The sequence below is a fragment of the Carcharhinus amblyrhynchos genome, chromosome 4 (assembly GCF_965287045.1).
Source record: "Carcharhinus amblyrhynchos chromosome 4, sCarAmb.v2.hapA, whole genome shotgun sequence".
Lineage (NCBI taxonomy): Eukaryota > Metazoa > Chordata > Chondrichthyes > Carcharhiniformes > Carcharhinidae > Carcharhinus > Carcharhinus amblyrhynchos.
In genome coordinates, this window is record NC_137327.1 from 126,480,800 (window position 1) to 126,498,894 (window position 18,095).

The following is an 18,095-nucleotide window of genomic DNA, read 5'->3' on the forward strand; positions in this document are numbered from 1 at the left end:
CCATTATACGTCTCAATGAGATCTCCCCTCATTCTTCTAAACTCTAACGAGTACAAGCCTAATTTATTCAGCCTCTCCTCATAGCTCAACCCCCTCAACTCTGGCATCAGCCTAGTAAACCTCCTCTGCACTCCCTCCAAGGCCAAAATATCCTTGCGTAAGTACGGCACCCAAAACTGCACACAGTACTCCAGCTGCAGCCTCACCAATGCCCTATACAGCCGCAGCAAGACCTCCCTACTTTTATATTCAATCCCCCTCGCGATGAAGGCCAGCATCCCATTCGCCTTCCTGACCACCTGCTGCACCTGCAAGCTGGGTTTTTGCGACTCATGCACAAGGACCCCGAGATCCCTCTGCACCGTCGTCTGCTGCAGTTTTTCTCCACGTAAGTAATAATCCTTCCTACCATTATTCCTACCAAAGTGGAACACCTCGCACTTGCCAACATTAAATTCCATTTGCCATTTCCTGGCCCATTCGCCCAGCCTATCTAGATCCTTCTGTAGACTCTCCCCACCCTCCGCACAATTTGCCTTTCCACCAATTTTGGTGTCATCAGCAAATTTCGACACCCTACACTCGGTTCCCTCCTCCAGATCATCTATATAAATGGTAAATAGCTGAGGCCCCAGCACCGACCCCTGGGGCACTCCACTAGTCACCATCCGCCAATCCAAATAGCACCCACTGACCCCCACTCTCTGCCTCCTATTTGACAACCAGTCCTCTATCCACACTAACACCCTACCCCCAACTCCATGCCCCCTGACCTTCTGCAATAACCTCTTGTGAGGCACCTTGTCAAACGCCTTCTGAAAATCAAGAAAGACTACATCCACCGGCTCTCCTCTATCCACTGCCCTAGACACATCCTCATAGAACTCCAGTAAATTTGTCAGACACGACTTCCCTTTAACGAAACCGTGCTGCGTCTGCTCTATCAAGCAGTTCCCCTCAAGATGCCTCGCTATTTCCTCCTTGATGACGGATTCTAACATTTTACCTACAACAGACGTTAAACTAACAGGCCTATAATTCCCCGCCTTTTGCCTGCCACCCTTCTTAAACAACGGCGTAACATTAGCCGTTTTCCAATCTTCCGGCACTTCCCCGGAATCCAGCGACGTCTGGAAAATAACCACCAAGGCATCCACTATCACCTCCGCCATTTCTTTCAGGACCCTCGGATGCATTCCATCCGGTCCTGGGGACTTGTCCACAATCAGCCCCTCCAGTCTGTCGAGCACCACCTCTCTAGTAACAGTAATGTCATCGAGACCCTCCAGTCCTACCACCTTTCCATCGCTAACACCCGGCAAATTATTCACGTCTTCCTCCATGAAGACCGAAACAAAAAAGTTATTCAAGACCTCAGCCATTTCCCCATCCCCTACCACTAATTCCCCCCTTCTCATCCTCTAAGGGACCAACGTTCACCCTAGCCAGCCTCTTCCTTTTTATATATTTATAAAAACTCTTGCTATCCTTTTTTATATTAAGCGCTAGCCCAGCTTCATAGTTTCTCCTACCCTTCTTTATCAACTTCTTTGTCAATCTTTGTTGACATTTAAACCTCTCCCAATCCTCTTCTTGCCCACTACTCTTAGCTACTCTAAACGCCTCCGCTTTTAATTCAACACTTTCCTTCACCTCCTTCGTTATCCACGGCTTATTACCTCTCCTCCTACGGTCCTTTTTGACCATCGGGCCTGCAGTGTTGTTCTTTGCTTTCCAGTTTTGCTTACACAGAATATAAGACCATAAGACCTGGGAGCAGAATTAGGCCACTCAGCCCATCAAGTCTGCTCTACCATTCAATCATGGCTGATATTTTTCTCATCCCCATTCTCCTGTTTTTTCCCTTATTAATCAAGAGCCTATCTATCTCGGTCTCAAAGACACTCAATGACCTGGCCTCCACAGCCTTCTGCAGCAAAACGTTCCACAGATTCACCACTCTCTGGCTGAAGAAATTCTGCCTCATCTCTGTTTTAAAGGATCGTCCCTTTAGCCTGAGGTTATGCCCTCTGGTTCTAGTTTTTCCTACTAGGGGAAACATCTTCTCCACGTCCACTCTGTCCAGACCTCATAGTATCCTGTAAGTTTCAATAAGATCCCCCCCTCATCCATCTAAACTCCAACGAGTACAGACCCAGAGTCCTCAAACGTTCAAACATTCAAACATTCAAATTAGGAGCAGTAATAGGCCACTTAGCCCATCAAGCCTTCTCTGCCATTCAATAAGATCATGGCTGATTTGATTGTTACCTCAACTCCATTTTTCCAACTACATCCAATAATTTTTCACCCTCTTGTTTATCAAGAATCTATCCTGTCTTAGAAACTATTCAAAGATCCTCAAACTGTCTTTTGAGGAAGACAGTTCCAAAGACTGACAACTCTGAGAGAAAAGTTTTTTTTGTTGCTTTTCTCCAAAATGGGCGACCCCTTATTTTTAAACAATAACAGATTCTCCCACAAGAGGAAATATCTTCTCTACATCCACCCTGTGAAGACTCTTCAGGACCTTAAGTTGCCTCTTACTCTTCTAAAACTCCAGCGTATACATGCCTAACTTGTTCAACCTTTCCTCATAAGGCCACCCACCCATTCCAGGTATTAGCCTAATAAATCTTCTCTGAAATGCTTCCAACACATTTACATCTTTCCTCAAATAAGGAGGCAAATATTGTACACAGTACTGGAGACGTTGTTTCACCCAGTATAATGCCCTGTATAACTGAAACATAACCTTCCTACTTTTGCATTCAATTCCCCTTGCAATAAATGATAACATTCTCTTAACTTTCTTAATTTCTTGCTGTACCTTCACACTAGTCTTTTGTGCTTCAAGAACCAGAGCCCCTAGACTCCCCTTCACCTCAGAGTTGTGCAATCTCTCTCCATTTATCCTTTCTTTTCCTGGATAATTTCCACTTTCCTACATTATATGCCATTTGCCAAATCTTTGCCCACTCAACTAACCAATTTACATCCCTTTGTTCCACCACCTACCACCCCCCCCCAACCGACTCCATCAACGGTGATGGCAAGTGGTATAATTGGCATAATACAAAAACTCAGCTAATGTTCTGGGGACCCAGGTTCGAATCCCACCACGGCAAGTGGTGGAATTTGAATTCACAAAAAATATCTGGAATTAAGAATCTACTGATGACCGTGAAATGATTGTCGGAAAAACCCATCTGGTTCAATCATGTCCTTTAGGGAGGGAATTTTGCCATCTTCACCTGGGTCTGGCCTACATGTGACTCCAGAGCTACAGCAATGTGGTTGATTCTCAACTACCCTCCAAGGGCAACTGGGGATGGGCAATAAATGCTGGCCAGCAATGCCCACGTCCCATGAATTAATTAAAAACAAAACTCTCACTATCCTACCTGTCTTTGTGTCATGGGCAAATTTAGCAGCCATCCTTGAGGAATGAATGAGGCTATTGGGTTCATTGTGCCTGTGATGAGTCCTTGAAACCACTATCCAGTTAATCCCACTCCTTAGAAATTCATAGAATCCCTATAGTGCAGAAGGAGGCCTTTTGGCCCATTGAGCCTGCATCGACAACAATCCCACCTATCCCCATAACCTCACATATTTACCCTACTAATCCCCTGACACTAAGAGAGAATTTAGCATGGCCAATCTACCTAACCTGCATATCTTTGGACTGTGGGAGGAAACCGGAGCACCCAGAGGAAACCCACGCAGACATGAGGAGAATGTGCAAACTCCACACAGACAGTCACCCGAGGTTGGAATTGAACCCAGGTCCCTGGAGCAGTGAGGCAGAAGTGCTGACCCCCTGCGCCGCCCCCTCCTCCCAGCTGTAACCCGGTAATTGTTTGCTCCTCAAATGCATATCAAATTCCCATTTGATTACCATATTGTCGAACCTGTTTCCACCACTCTTTCAGGCAGGGAATCCCAGATCATCATTACACACTGCGTCATTTGTTGTTGATGAAACTGAGCGACGACACAGTTGGCATGGCAACAATTCATGTACTTTGAGGGAAAAGACAGCAGTTGTGGGGTTTCTGGTTGAGGAGCAAGCTTGCGCTGCTGAGGCAGAAATAACTCTGTGACTCATGGTTCCTTAGCTTTGTCTTGTTTGATTCTTCTGTCTGTCTTCTTATCAGTGGGAATTCTCAGTCAAATCAAAAGAATTTCCCACAGGAATCAAATGTGGCACCTTGTCGGTTGCAACTATAACTGTTAAAATTTCTCACCATACCCTGTTCAACCAGAAGTTCTTTTCAAAAATTATTCTTAGGATATTGCGAAGAACCATATTAATTGGCCATCCCCAGTTACCCTTAATGATTGATATAATTAAAATGGTTTACCAGGTCACTTCTGAAGATAGTTCAGTGTCAACGTGGGGTTTGGGATCAGTCACACATAGGTCAGTTTTAAAGTTTATTTAAAGTTAATGGCTTACATTAACACTGCAGTGAAGTTAAAGTAAAGTTTATTTATCAGTTGCAAGTAGGCATACATTAACACTACAATGAAGTTATTGTGAAAATCCCCTAGTTGTCACACTCCGGCGCCTGTTTGGGTACACTGAGGGAGAATATAGCATGGCCAATGCACCTAACCTGCACACTGCACACTTAAACAGTGGGAGGAAACAGGAGCACTCAGAGGAAACCCATGCAAACATGGTAAGAACTTGAAAACTCCACACAGACAGTGTCCTAAGTCGGGAATTGAACCAAGGTCCCTGACACTGTGACACAGCAACACTAACAACTGTGCCACCGTGCCATCCCAGACTTGATAAGGGTGGCAAATTTCCTTTTCCGAAAGGACATTATTTCATTGATTTATGGGGTATCACTGGCTGGCCAGCATTTATTGCCCATCCCCTTAGTTGCCCTTGGACGGCAGCTAAGAGTCAACCACATTGCTGTGGCTTTGGAGTCATTTGTGGGCCAGACCAGGTAAGGAAGGCAGATTTCCTCCCCTAAAGGGCTTTAGTGAACCAGATGGGTTTTTCCAAAAATCAACAATGGTTTCATGGTCATCCGTAGGTTCTTGATTCTAGATATTTTTTATTGAATTCAAATTCCGCCATCTGCCATGGTGGGATTCAAACCCAGGTCCCTAGAATATAAGCTGAGTTTTTGGATTAATAGTCTGACGATAATATCACTAGGCCATCGCCACCCCTGCAGGCGCATTTGAATTTTTTAAAGCGTGTTATCAATTACCTCACAAAAGGCAAATACTGCAGCTGCTGAAAATCTGATAAAGAAACAGAAAATGCTAGAACCACTCAGTTCATCAGTTGACATCTGTAGAGAGAGAAAAGTTAACATTTCAGGTCGATAACCTACTTCTGTAACTTGACCTCATAAGAATTTTTTGACTCCATTTTCTGCCCAGCAAGCGGCCATATTGCAAGGCTGATTGGCAACTAGGCCCATGGACACAGCAGCTGAGCATCCCTGGGACCTTGTTGGCTATGAGAGAAGATTGGTGAGGTTAGGTACAGAGCATGGGACCAATAGCAAGAGGAGGAGATTACAAATGGGGTAAAGTGTTTGTGTGAGGGGGGTTAGAGGGAGAGCTCATGGGTTGTTTGGAGTATCTCGGGATGGGGTATCCAAGAGATTACGGGAAATGATCATCAAATCACAGGGCTGGTAGTCTGCCAATTATAGAGGGTGCCATATCGGAAAACTGTGGGAGCTTTGTTGACGGTTGGGCAGGAAGCATAATTTCTCCTCCTGACCCACAAGCATTGCTACAAAAACATCTACCTGCTGAATCCAGCAGTTTATAGAATCCCTGCAGTACAGAAGGAGGCCATTCAGCCCATTGAGTTTGTACCAACAACAATCCCACCCAGGCCCTTTTCCTGTAACCCCACTCATTTACCCTGCTAATCCCTTTGACACTAGTTCCAATTTAGTATGGCCAATCCACCTAACCCACACATCTTTGGATTGTGGAGGGAAATCGGAGCATCCGGAGGAAACCCACGCAGACACGGGAAGAAAGTGCAAATTCCACGCAGACAGTCACCCAAGATTGGAATTGAAATCGGGTCCCAGGCGCTGGGAGGCAGCAGTGCTCATCACTGTGCCACCCTATTTCTTGTCTCCCTTCAGCTGCTGAGCCCCAGGAAACAGATGCTGGAGGTGTTAAATCTAAATCGATGAAATAATTATTGACTTTCTCAGGAGCAGAGCTAGCCATACTTAAACTGGACATAGACACATTTATATTAAGTTGAGGTGGGATGGGAGGGGTGGGTTGTGATAGTCAAGTTTTAGCAATTTAGTTTCTCTCCCCAGTAATGTTCCATTCATCAAGACTTCTATGGTCCTCACTTCAACAACCAATTGTGGCAATTAATTTCATATGATAATCCCCTACTGTGTCACAAAAGTCTTTCTAACCTCCCTCTTATTGGTTTTGTGATTGCATTGCCTCACAACCACCTCAACAATCAATGGTACCAAGCGCTGTTTACCCTTCATGAGCTTGAAAGCCACCATAGATCACCAGTAAAACTGATTGGCACTCACTTTTGAGAAACTAACTTTTCAAGTCTCTCTCCATGTTTGTAACCCCTTACTCCTGGTAAGTACATTCTTAGTAAGAAGTCTCACAACACCAGGTTAAAGTCCAACAGGTTTATTTGGTAGCACGAGCCACTAGCTTTCAGAGCGCTGCCCCTTCATCAGGTGATTTCAATTCACAAACAGGGCATACAAAGACACCTCCCCACCTCCACATATAAAGACATCTCCACATCAATATATCCTTCCACACTCCTGCTATATGCTTCCTACAGTGAGTTTCCAATCCCTAGTGAGCGGAACTATCAACCCAGGGATACTGGCAATGACAACAGCACTTACAGGTTTAAGGCTTAAAGGAGATGTACGAGGCAAGTTTTTCACACAGAGGGCAATGGGTGCCTGGATCTTGCTGCCGGGGGAGGTACTGGAAGCAGGTACGATAGTGACTTTTAACGGGCGTCTGGATAGGATGGGAATAGAGGGATATGGTCCTCGGAAGGGTAGGGGGTTTTAGTTCAGTCGGGCAGCATGGTCGGTACAGGCTTGGAGGGCCGAAGGGCCTGTTCCTGTGCTGTAATTCTCTTTGTTCTTTGTTCACTTTTGATGGCCATCCCATATTCAAGATTATAGAATTACATTAGATGTCTTTTAAATTATATTTCCATGTTTAAGAAATTAAATTCAAGCACAAACTTCCAGATAAGTGCACAACAGCATATAACGTTAGCAACTTTTCGATAATCATAGGTTCTGCTCTATTGTCACAATATTTGGACTTTTTAGATATCAGAATGTCAGTCGCATTCCTGGCAAAGGAATTGTATTTTGCTTTTATTAGTCTTGTCTGACGTTGAATGTAAGAGATGATCACTGATCTGGAGGAAAGCTGCTGGTTTGCTTTCAGGATAGATATTGGGGCGACAGATCCAGGATACAAAAGTTAAAAAAACCAATTTTTATTGGCATTGCACAGTGACACAGTGGTTAGCACTGCTGCTTCACAGCACCTGGGACCCAGGTTCAATTCCGGCCTTAGAGGCATAGAGACTTACAGCGTGGAAACAGGCCCTTGTCCATGCTGCCCTTTTTTTTAAACCCTAAGCTAGTCCCAATTGCCCACATCTGGCCCATATCCTTCTATACCCATCTTACCCACGTAACTGTCTAAAACGTTTTTTAAAAGACAAAATTGGACCCTCCTCTACTACTCCTGGCAGCTTATTCCAGACATCTTGGGTGGCTGTCTGTGTGGAGTTTGCAGATTCTCTGCATGGGTTTCCTCCGGGTACTCCGGTTTCGTCCCACAATCCAAAGATGTGCAGCTTAGGTGGATTGGTCACGGTAAATGCACAAGGTTAGGAGGATAGGACAGAAGGGAGGGCTTGGGTCAGATGCTCTTTCTGAGAGTTGTTGCAAACTTGATGGACTGAATGGCCTCTTTCTGCACTTCAGATTCTATGGACTTATATACTTAAATCTTATTGACCTATTCATTATTCAGCGATATGAATGGATAGAATGTGAACTGCAGGAAGTTAAAATATACAGTGAAACCAAACAGATTTCTCTGTATTAGCTCCACTGTCCTTTGATCCATTAGAGCATCAATCCTTATCCATCATCATCAATGTTTGTTTTATCAAATATTTTATAGGGTTGGATTTTGTGGCCATTCCCGCCTGCAGGATCTTCCAGTCCCGCCAACAGCGACCCCCTCCCCTCCCCACCTTTTGTCCCCCCCGCCACTGGTTCCTCAGCAGTTGTGGGTGCAAACAATGAGAAACCCCATTGACATCGGTGGGACCAGAAGACCCTACCACCAGCCAGTGGTGGGCTGCCTGCATCACCGTAAACACGCTAACAAGCTGGTGGCGTGGAGGGGGGGTTGGGGGGGGAGGGAGGGGGAAACGCAGGGATCTGGGTTTTGGAATGCCACCCATCGAGTTTCCTCTATTTAATATTATAAAGTGCTCCACTGCAAACTACTAAATGTAGGCAATCCTGGTGTTTTTAAATCTTGGATTCTCGGATTGCTCAAGTCCCCTTTTGTGTGAGGATATGTAAGCAGCTTGCGCTTGTGACTAATGGGAACTTCTGTCTGTCCCCACTTGCCATGAAGGCACAGTGGGTTCAGTTCCTGGCTTGGGTCACTGTCTGTGTGGGGTCTGCACGTTCTCCCCATGTCTGCTTGGGGTTCCTCTGGATGCTCCGGTTTCCTCCCACAGTCTGAAAGACGTGCTGGTTAGGTGCATTGGCCATGCTAAATTCTCCCTCAGTCCACCTGGACAAGCAGCCTACTTGTGACACAAATGAATAAATGTTAAACTCGCTGTTAGATCAGTGACATACTTACACTGTTGCAAACATAAACTGCAGTGAGGAGGAAGCTCGTAGCTTAGGGACTTAATGAACTCAGTTCACTCCTGGGTTGAGGGAACAGTTTTCCATCAACATTCTCCCAAAGCCCTTTATACGGAAACAAGAATGACTGCTCCCTTAAGGGCATTTCTGTTTGGATGTGAAATATTTTGCCTCAATGAAAGCACTGTTGATGGTAATGGTGGCATCGTGATAATGTCACTGAAGTAGTAATCCAGGCCTAATGCCCTGGGGGCATGGATTCAAATCCTAGTATGGCAGCTGGTGGAATTTAAATTTAATTAACAAGATAAACTATAAAGCTAATTTTAGTAGTGGTGGCCATGACAACTATCGTTAATGTGAGCGGCACGGTAGCACAGTGGTTAGTACTGCTGCTTCACAGCTCCAGGGACCTGGGTTCGATTCCTGACTTGGGTCACTGTCTATGTGGAGTTTGCACGTTCTCCTTGTGCCTGCGTGGGTTTCCTCTGGGTGCTCTGGTTTCCCCCTACTGTCCAAAGTTGTGCGGGTTAGGTTGATTGGTCATGCTAAAATTGCCCCTTAGTGTCGTGAGATGCATAGGTTAGAGGGATTAGTGGGTAAATATGTACGGATAAGAGGGTAGGTCCTAGGTGGGATTGTAGTCGGTGCAGACTCGATGGGCCAAATGGCCTCTTTCTGCACTGTAAGGTTTCTATGATTCTATGGAAGAGTCTTATGGACCTGAAATGTTAACTCTGTTTCTCTCTTCACTGATGCTGCCAGACCTGTTGTGTTTATCCAGCATTTTCTGTTTTTATTTCTGATTTCCAGCAGTATTTGATTTTTACTTAACTGTCATCGATTGTTGTAAAAACCCATCCCGTTCGCTAATATCATTTAGGGAAGGAAATCTGTCGTCTGTGCTAAGTCTGTGGAGGCAGAAGTCCCTTCACCAAAATCCCTTTAATTACAAACTCTAACAGCAGTATACAGAGTGCTACAGCCTGTATCTGGGGGTGTCAGAGGAATTGGTTAAGTACCAGGCAAAGGCCCCCTGATTGGCCCATCAATCGCATCCTTAACCAGGGAATTCATACTCCAATGGACTACCTCAACAACCTGATTGAAGACATTACACTGTCCTTACCCGGTCTGGCCTACATGTGACTCCAGAGCCACAGTAACGTCCTCAGGAATGGCCTCGCAAGACAGAGTCACGTGGACTCAAATCATAAAGATGAGATGTTAACTGGAGGCTTGTTGCAAGCCTTACTAGCTTCAAGAGACATGTGAAGGAAGGTGGAAGGAAATTGATTCTTTTACAAAGTAGGGAGAAACATTTCTGAGATTATCGAAATGGCAGCAAGGATTGAACATTTCACTTTTGTTTTGTAGCATATATCCAATCAAACCACATAATGGGCTGGGGAGAGAAGGCAATCGAGCTACGTTCTGTGGAGACTGGGCGCCTTGCAGGAGTGTTTATGCACAAGAAAGACCAGAAGCTGAAATTTCTGTGTGAAAGAAATGACAAGGTAAGTCACCAGAATCCAGAGTGTTGTATTCATGTACAAATGTTTATCTCAGGCCCAGAGATTTCGGAGTTCATTGATTTAACCAACGGCATTTTATTAGTGTATTTTTGATACTTCCTGTGGACAGCTTACCATCACTGAGTTCCCACCAGGGACTTAACTGTACTCTTAACTTCCTTCACCTTTCCTAAGCTTTGGGTCAAGTAATTCCTTCCATTTTCCTTTGCAGCTCTTGATTCAGAAAGTTGTGGGTTCGAATCCTATTCCAGGGATTTGAAACATACAACATGGGGAGGTGATGTGGTATTATTGCCAGACTATTAATCCAGAAACTCCACTAATGTTCTGAGGACCCGGATTCGAATCCCACCACAGCAGATGGTGGAATTTGAATTCAATAAAACATATCTGGAATTAAGAATCTATTGATGACTGGGAAACCATTGCCGATTGTCGGAAAAACCCATCTGGGTTCAATAATTTCCTTTAAGGAAGGAAATCTGCCGTCCTTACCTGGTCTGGCCTACATGTGACACCAGTAATGTGGTTGACTCTCAAGTGCCCTCCAAGTGCATCTAGGGATGGGCAATAAGTGCTGACCGGTTATCGTCCCATGTCTCACTAATGAATAAAACAAAATTAAAATAGTAAACAAAACAATGAAGGCCGAGGGGTTGCTGCATTGTCAGGGCTGACATTATTCAGGCGTGACGGTAAATTGCAGCACTATTGAGGTACGTTGAAAAGATCCAATGATGCTATTCAAAGAAGACTGTAGGAGTCCTCCTGGCATTTGTCCAACCCTCGCTACTCAAACAGAACCTCAGAACAGGTTATAAAAACAGGAAAAACCAAGAAGACCTGCTGAGCTGTTCCAGCACTTTGCTATTTTCATTTCAGATTTGAAGCCTCCACAGTATTATGCTTCCCCCTCAAAGCAGCCTAAATGCCTTATTGCTGTTGTGGAGCTTTGCTGTTGCAATTTCCGACGTAATATAAGAATGGCACCGGGGGGGATTCTGGACTTCAGTTATGAAGAGAGACTCCAGTAAAGCTCAGATTGTTCTCCCTCGGGTGCAGAATGCTAAAGTGAGACTTAGCTGGGCTTTACAGACTAAGAGGGGTTTTGACGGATTGGATAAAGAAAGACTGGGGTATTAAGTTGGTAACCAGAGGGAGAAGATTATTTAGGATAATTGGTTAAAGAGCCAGAGGAGAAGTGAAAAGAGTTTTGTTTATACAGTAAGTTGTTGCCATCTGAAATGTGCTGCCTGAAAGGGTAACAGAAGCAAATCTGATGATAGCTTTAAAAACACAATTGGATAAACACTCAAAGAGGAAGTGTTTGCAGGGCAATGGGGAAAGAGCAGGGGAATGGAACTAATTGGTAGCTCCTTTAGATGGACAGCACGATGGATTGAATGGCCTCTTTCTGTGCTCAATGATTCTATGAGATGAAAGCTTTAAATAAATAACTGCTGGGGCGGCACAGTGGTTAGCGCTGCTGCTTCACAGCACCAGGGACCCGGGTTCGATTCCGGCCTCGGGTGACTGTGTGTATGGAGTTTGCACATTCTCCCTGTGTCAGCTTCCTCTGGGTGCTCCGGTTTCCACCCACACTCCAAAGATGTGCAGGTTGGGTAGATTGACCAGACTAAATTCTCCCTCAGTGTCAGGGGGATTAGCAGGGTAAATATGTGGGGTTACAGGGTTAGAGCCTGGGTGGGATTGTTGCTGGTGCAGACTTGATGGGCCAAATGGCCTCCTTCTGCACTGTAAGGATTCGAAATACTAGTTTTTTCTTGAATTTATCTCTTACAAAGATAGCGCATATATTTCAACAGCAACAATGTGAATTTATGTAGTGCCTTTATTTTAATGAAGCGTGATGTAAATACCCAAGGTTGCCGTTCTTTAATGGCTTGCAGTGATTTTTGACATTTTGATCCACGGTGCCCCAGTGATTGAATGATAATGTAACACGGTGTGGGCATTTTTCAACCATTCCCACCAGCGGGATCTTCCTGTCCTGCCGACGGCGACCCTACATTGCAGCTTTCACAGTGCCGGAGAGTGTGATCCATGGGAAACCCCATTGACAGCGACGGGACTGGAAGATTCCACCACCTGCCAAAGGCAGGCCACCTCAAAACATACTGTGGGGGGGGCAGAGTGGGAAGTACAGGTGGGCAGCAAGGTGCACAGTATGGTGATTTTTTTTTTAATTCTTTCATGGGACATGGGCATTGCTGGATCGGCCAGCCTTTACTACCCTTGAGAAGATGTTGATGAATGTTCCAGGTCAGGATGGTGTGCGACTTGAATGGGAGCTGCCAGGTGATGGTGTGCCAGTTGTGCCAATTTATGCACCAGTGTATCAATCATAATTATTCAGGATTTCTATCAGGATGCCTATGGGACATCTGCCTTTATCAATCGAGGCATAGATTTCAAAAGCAGGGAAGTCACATTGGAGTTGTCTAGAACTTTGGTGAGGCCACAGCTGGAGTACTGTGCGCAGTTCTGGTTGCCACATTATAGGAAGGATGTGTTTGCACAGGAGGAGGTACAGAGGAGGTTCACCAGGATGCTGCTTGGGATGGAGCATTTAAGTTATGAAGAGAGGCAGGGTAGGTCTGGGTTGTTTTTATTGGCCATGATGTGGAGATGCCGGCATTGGACTGGGGTAAACACAGTAAGAAGTCTGACAACACCAGACTTAAACCTGGTGTTGTCAGACTTCTTATTGTTTTTGTTGGAGCAGAGAAGACTGAGGGGCGAGCTTATCGAGGAGTACAAGATTACGAGAGACACGAACAGAGGGGATAAGGAGCAGCTGTTCCCCTTATTTGAAGGGTCAGTCACAAGGGGGACATAGGTTCAAGGTGGAGGGCAAGGGGTTTGGGGGGATGTGAGGAAAATCTTTCTTACCCAGAGGGTGGTGACAATCTGGAATGCACTGCCTGGGAGAGTAGTAGAGGTGGGTTGCCTCACATCCTTTAAAACGTACCTGGGATGAGCAGCTGGCACATCATAACATTCAAGGCTAATGGCCAAGTGCTGACGGATGGCATTAGGTGGCGTTCTGGTGTTTCTGATGTGTCGGTGCAGATCTGATGGGCCAAAGGGCCTCTTCTGCGCCGTATGATTCTATGAAAAGTTGCTCAGCTGTGTAACAGGCTGTGATTATTAACACTCTCTCCCTCTTTTCTTCCCTTTTAGGTGTTCTTTGCCTCAGCCCAATCTGGTGGAAGCAGTCAGATTTATTTTATGACACTTGGTCAAAACTCTCTGTTGAACTGGTAGCCTCTGGGAAACTTTAAAACACTCTCGATTGCCATTGAGTGACCATCTTCACATGCTCTTAGACCCATTGGCATCGACTGCTCTCAACTAAGCGTGATCACGTGAGAGCTGGCCTTCCATCTACAGCTGAGAGCACAGTTGGGCTCCAGAGCCTGCCATCTGTTTCGCCAATGACTAAAAACTGGTCTCTGCAATTCTACTGATTTAGGTTAGGGATATTGTAGCATCTTGAAAATATATTACTGCACTGTTGAGCAAAAAGGTAGCTTAGTGTGCCAAACGTTTGCACATATACGTGTGCACGAGACCCTTTGCACAACCCTGACTTTATAGTTTACTTGCTTTCCAGGTGACAAACTTCCTACATTTTACCCAAGTATTTTGTATAGACGGTATTTTAAATGGGTTTTATGTCAGTAGTACTGTTATTAAGGCAGTCGTGTACTGTATTTTGCGTGAAAATAATTCTCTGTTTTGCAAAGTGGCTTTCGGACCGCTTTAACAGGGGCAACATTCTTGGTGATGTTAAAGCAGGTCAGTCACTCACAGCCAGGTTTATCTTGCGTGGGCACTCACTAGAACTCAGTGAGGTAGATTTTCAACATGTTGCCTTGACAGAGAGACAGGAACAGAATTGGCCACTGAGTCCCTTGAACCTGCTTCACTATTCAATTAGATCATGGCTCACCTACATCTCAGTTCCATTTTCCCACCTTTTCTCGATATGCCTTGACATCCTGACCCAACCAAAATCGAACAGTCTCAAGACCTCCCGTTGACTCCAGCGTCCACTTTTGGAGAAAAGAATTTCACGGCACGGTGGCACAGTGGTTGGCACTGCCGCCTCACAGTGCCAGGGACTCATGTTCAATTCCGGCTTTGGGTGATTGGCTGTGTGGAGTTTGCACATTCTCCCCGTGTGTGTGTGGGTTTCCTCTGGGTGCGCCAGTTTCCTCCTACAGTCCAAAGATATGCTGGTTAGATTGATTGGCCATGCTAAGTTCTCCCTTAGTATGAGGGGGACTAGCAGGGTAAATATGTGGGGTTAGGGGGATAGGGCCTGTGTGGGATTGTTGTCAGTGTAAGATCAATGGGCTGAATGGCCTCCTTCCTCACTGTAGGATTCTATGATTCTGTGATTCTGTGACTTTCTCTCACCCATCGGGTTGAATTTAATGCTCCCAGCAAGAGTGGGCCCGACAACCAATCAAAGCTCTTAAAGGCCTCATCCCACCAGTGCAGGGGTCCAGCGGGGTGGAGGGGCAAAACATCTGAACAAACCATGGGTGAAAGTGGGTATGCTTGCCGCCTGACGGAGGTGGCAGGAGTCCCTCCTTCACAGGCATTCTGTGCCCAGTGGAGGGAGCTGCTAGCGGCAATTCAGGGACCTGTGGGAAGGCGATCCCTTCACTCTTTACACCGACACACTCCAAGGCCGTTTTTCTTGATGGAGCTGGAACTCCAACGGCAGACAGCCGGCTGTCTAATTGGGGTTTAAAACTGCCTGAGCTCCAGTAGATGACCGGGACAGAGTTGGGTGTACGGATCACAAATTTCAGCCCATTGTGTGATTTTGCTCCTTAATGATCTGGCTCCAGTTTTCAATTCGTGTCCAAACAGTCTTAATTTCCTCCACCACAGGAGATGGTTTCCTTGTATCTAACCTATCAAGTTTTACAAATAATTTAAACATCTCAATCTGGCGTGCAAGTCAACCTGTGGAAATTTACATTGGGCAGTCTCAGTAAGGGGGCAAGCAAACCCCAACATCAGTCAGACCATAAGATATAGGAGCAGAATTAGGCCATTCAGCCCATCGAGTTTGAAGCCTATGTGCCAGGTTGAAAATCTGCACTCGTGTTTTTGAGAAAATTCTCAGTACTTTAGCAAGGGCTACAATCTCCCATCGCTTTGCTGGACTTGGATTTCAGTGCAAATTCTCCAACGTGAGGGATTTCAAAAATCTTGGATTATAGAAGCTTGGGCAGGTGCGCTGGTAAAATGCGCAGAAGAATTCACCGCTCAAACCTCTCTGCAATGTACCAGGAGAGATATTCACTCTCAAAAAAGCCCAATCAACACACTCTTCCCTCTCCAAGTAGCATTCAAGCACACTGTCTAACTCCTGTCCAAGAATTTCGTTTTGTATCCCTCATATTTTCTTTGATATTACGTCAAAAAGTGATATAAGGTGGCGCCTGACGGATTGGTTTGATGGGTGGAACAAACAAATCAAAGAGATTAAGTGCACTTGTTTGTCCAGGGATTTTGCTGTTCAGTTGATGTCACCCCTGTTGATGGAGCTGTGCCTAAACAATTAGTGGCACTGACAATGCATTTGACAGATACATGTCTGAACAGATTATTAGCCCTCATTCAGTGCCTAATGTTTGACTTTGATTTGATTTGATTTGATTTTGATTTGGTTTATTATTGTCACATATATTAGCATACAGTGAAAAGCATTGTTTCTCACATGCTGTACAGACAGAGCATACCGTTCATAGAGAAGGGAACAAGAGGGAGCAGAATGTAGTATTGCAGTCATTGTTAGGATGTAGGGAAAGATCAACTTCATGCAAGGTAGATCCATTCAAAAGACTAACGGCAGCAGGGAAGAAGCTGTTCTTAAGATGGTTAGTACGTGGCCTTGCAAATTCCAATGAACAAGCCCAGAGGCAGCAAACCCCATAATTTCCATGGATTTTCTTTATTGATCTTTGCGCTTGCTTTATGGGATGATCGCGAGTGCTAATTGAGATGCTGAGTTTGCCCAAGAATCTCAGAAAAGGAAGTGCATGGGAAGCACAGTGGAATTATCACTAAACTAGCAATCCAGAGACCCAGGGACACAGTTCGAATCCCACCACAGCAGATGGTGAAATTTGAATTCTATAAAAAAATTCAATAAGAGAATCTGGAATCAAAAGCCCAATGATGACCATGAAACCATTATCGATTATTGTAAAAACTCATCTGGTTCACTAATGTCCTTTAAGGAAGGAAATCTGCTATCCTTACTTGTGACTCGAGACCCACAGCAATGTGGCTGATGCTTAAATACCCTCTGAAAGGGATGGGCAATAAATGCTGGGTCCAGCCAGTGATGCCAATAAAAATAAAATCTAATATTCCTATTTTTTAAGAAAATGAAAATGACCCCTGAATGCCACGGCAACCATTCCACATCAGTTTTCAAAGCAAGAAGTGCTGAAAATATACAGTCGATCTTGTGAAAGGAGCAGCATTATTACAATGGATTAAGGAAAGCTGTTTTAGCCAGTGAGTAGCAACAAGCAGGGATAAGTGGTTCTGCACTTAGTTTTAGAGACTGAAAGTGGAAGGGGAGCAACCTATTGAAAGTGATCATAACTCAGCTTGATTTAGGGTAGTTAAGCCCAAACTACATTTACAGATGATACAAACATTAGCCATGTGATTGATAATGAAGAAGAAAGCAAGAAGATATCAAAGGTCTCATGTGGTAGGCAGAAAAGCATCAAATGGAATTCAATCTGGCGAATTTTGAGGTAATACTGAGGTAAAATTGGAGGAGCTTAACAAGGTAAGGGAATGTGTGATAAATATGCAGGATATTGAGAAATAGAGGGACCTTGGAGTGCACAGATCCCCTAATGTGGCAGGACAGGTCGAGAAGATGGTCAAGGAGATAGAGTGGATACTTGCTTTTGTTAACTGAGGCATAGAATGAGGATCTGGAGGTTTTACTGAAACTATGTAAAACACTGCTTAGGCCACATCTGGTGTACTGCATGCAGTTCTGGTCATTCTACGTTCAGGAAGGTATGATCACACTAGAGAGGGTGTAGAGGAGAGATACCAGGATGCTCCTTGGAGGGGGGAGTTTTAGTCATGAGGAAAGATTGGATAGGCTTTCCTTGGAATAGTAAGTAGTCTCATAACACCAGGTTAAAGTCCAACAGGTTTATTTGGTAGCACAAGCTTTCAGAGAACTATCCCTTCATGATGAGTCCCTTCAAGTGCTCCGAAAGCTCGTGCTACCAAATAAACTTGTTGGACTTTAACCTGATGTTGTGAGATTACTTACTGTGCCCACCCCAGTCCAACGCCGGCAACTCCACATCACTTCTTGGAGACGTAATGAAATGTATGAAATTATGAGGGATTGAAATGGTGTGGACTAGAAGATCCTATTCTCCCTGGTTAGAGGGTCCATAGTGAGAGGACATAGAATGAGGATGAGAGATGGATTCAAGTGAAATCTTTTCACCTAAAGAGTGTTGATATCACTAGTTATTGCCTATGATGTGCTGACCCTTCAGGTTTTACAAAATTAAAAGGGTTAATGTTTCAGGCTTTTTGTTTGTCTGCC

The 18,095-nt window shown here is 44.9% G+C and overlaps 1 protein-coding gene across 1 annotated transcript in view; it reads left to right on the forward strand.

Annotated features, from left to right (window-relative positions):
* LOC145342331 (mitogen-activated protein kinase kinase kinase kinase 4) overlaps positions 1-17,671 on the forward strand; it is a 281,028-nt gene extending 263,357 nt beyond the window's left edge. Inside the window, exons 29-30 of the mRNA XM_080187822.1 lie at positions 10,296-10,435; positions 13,658-17,671. Coding sequence (XP_080043948.1) covers positions 10,296-10,435; positions 13,658-13,741 — 224 coding nt within the window. The 3' untranslated portion in view covers positions 13,742-17,671. The remainder of the gene's footprint in view (positions 1-10,295; positions 10,436-13,657) is intronic.
* Positions 17,672-18,095: the final 424 nt, after the last annotated feature.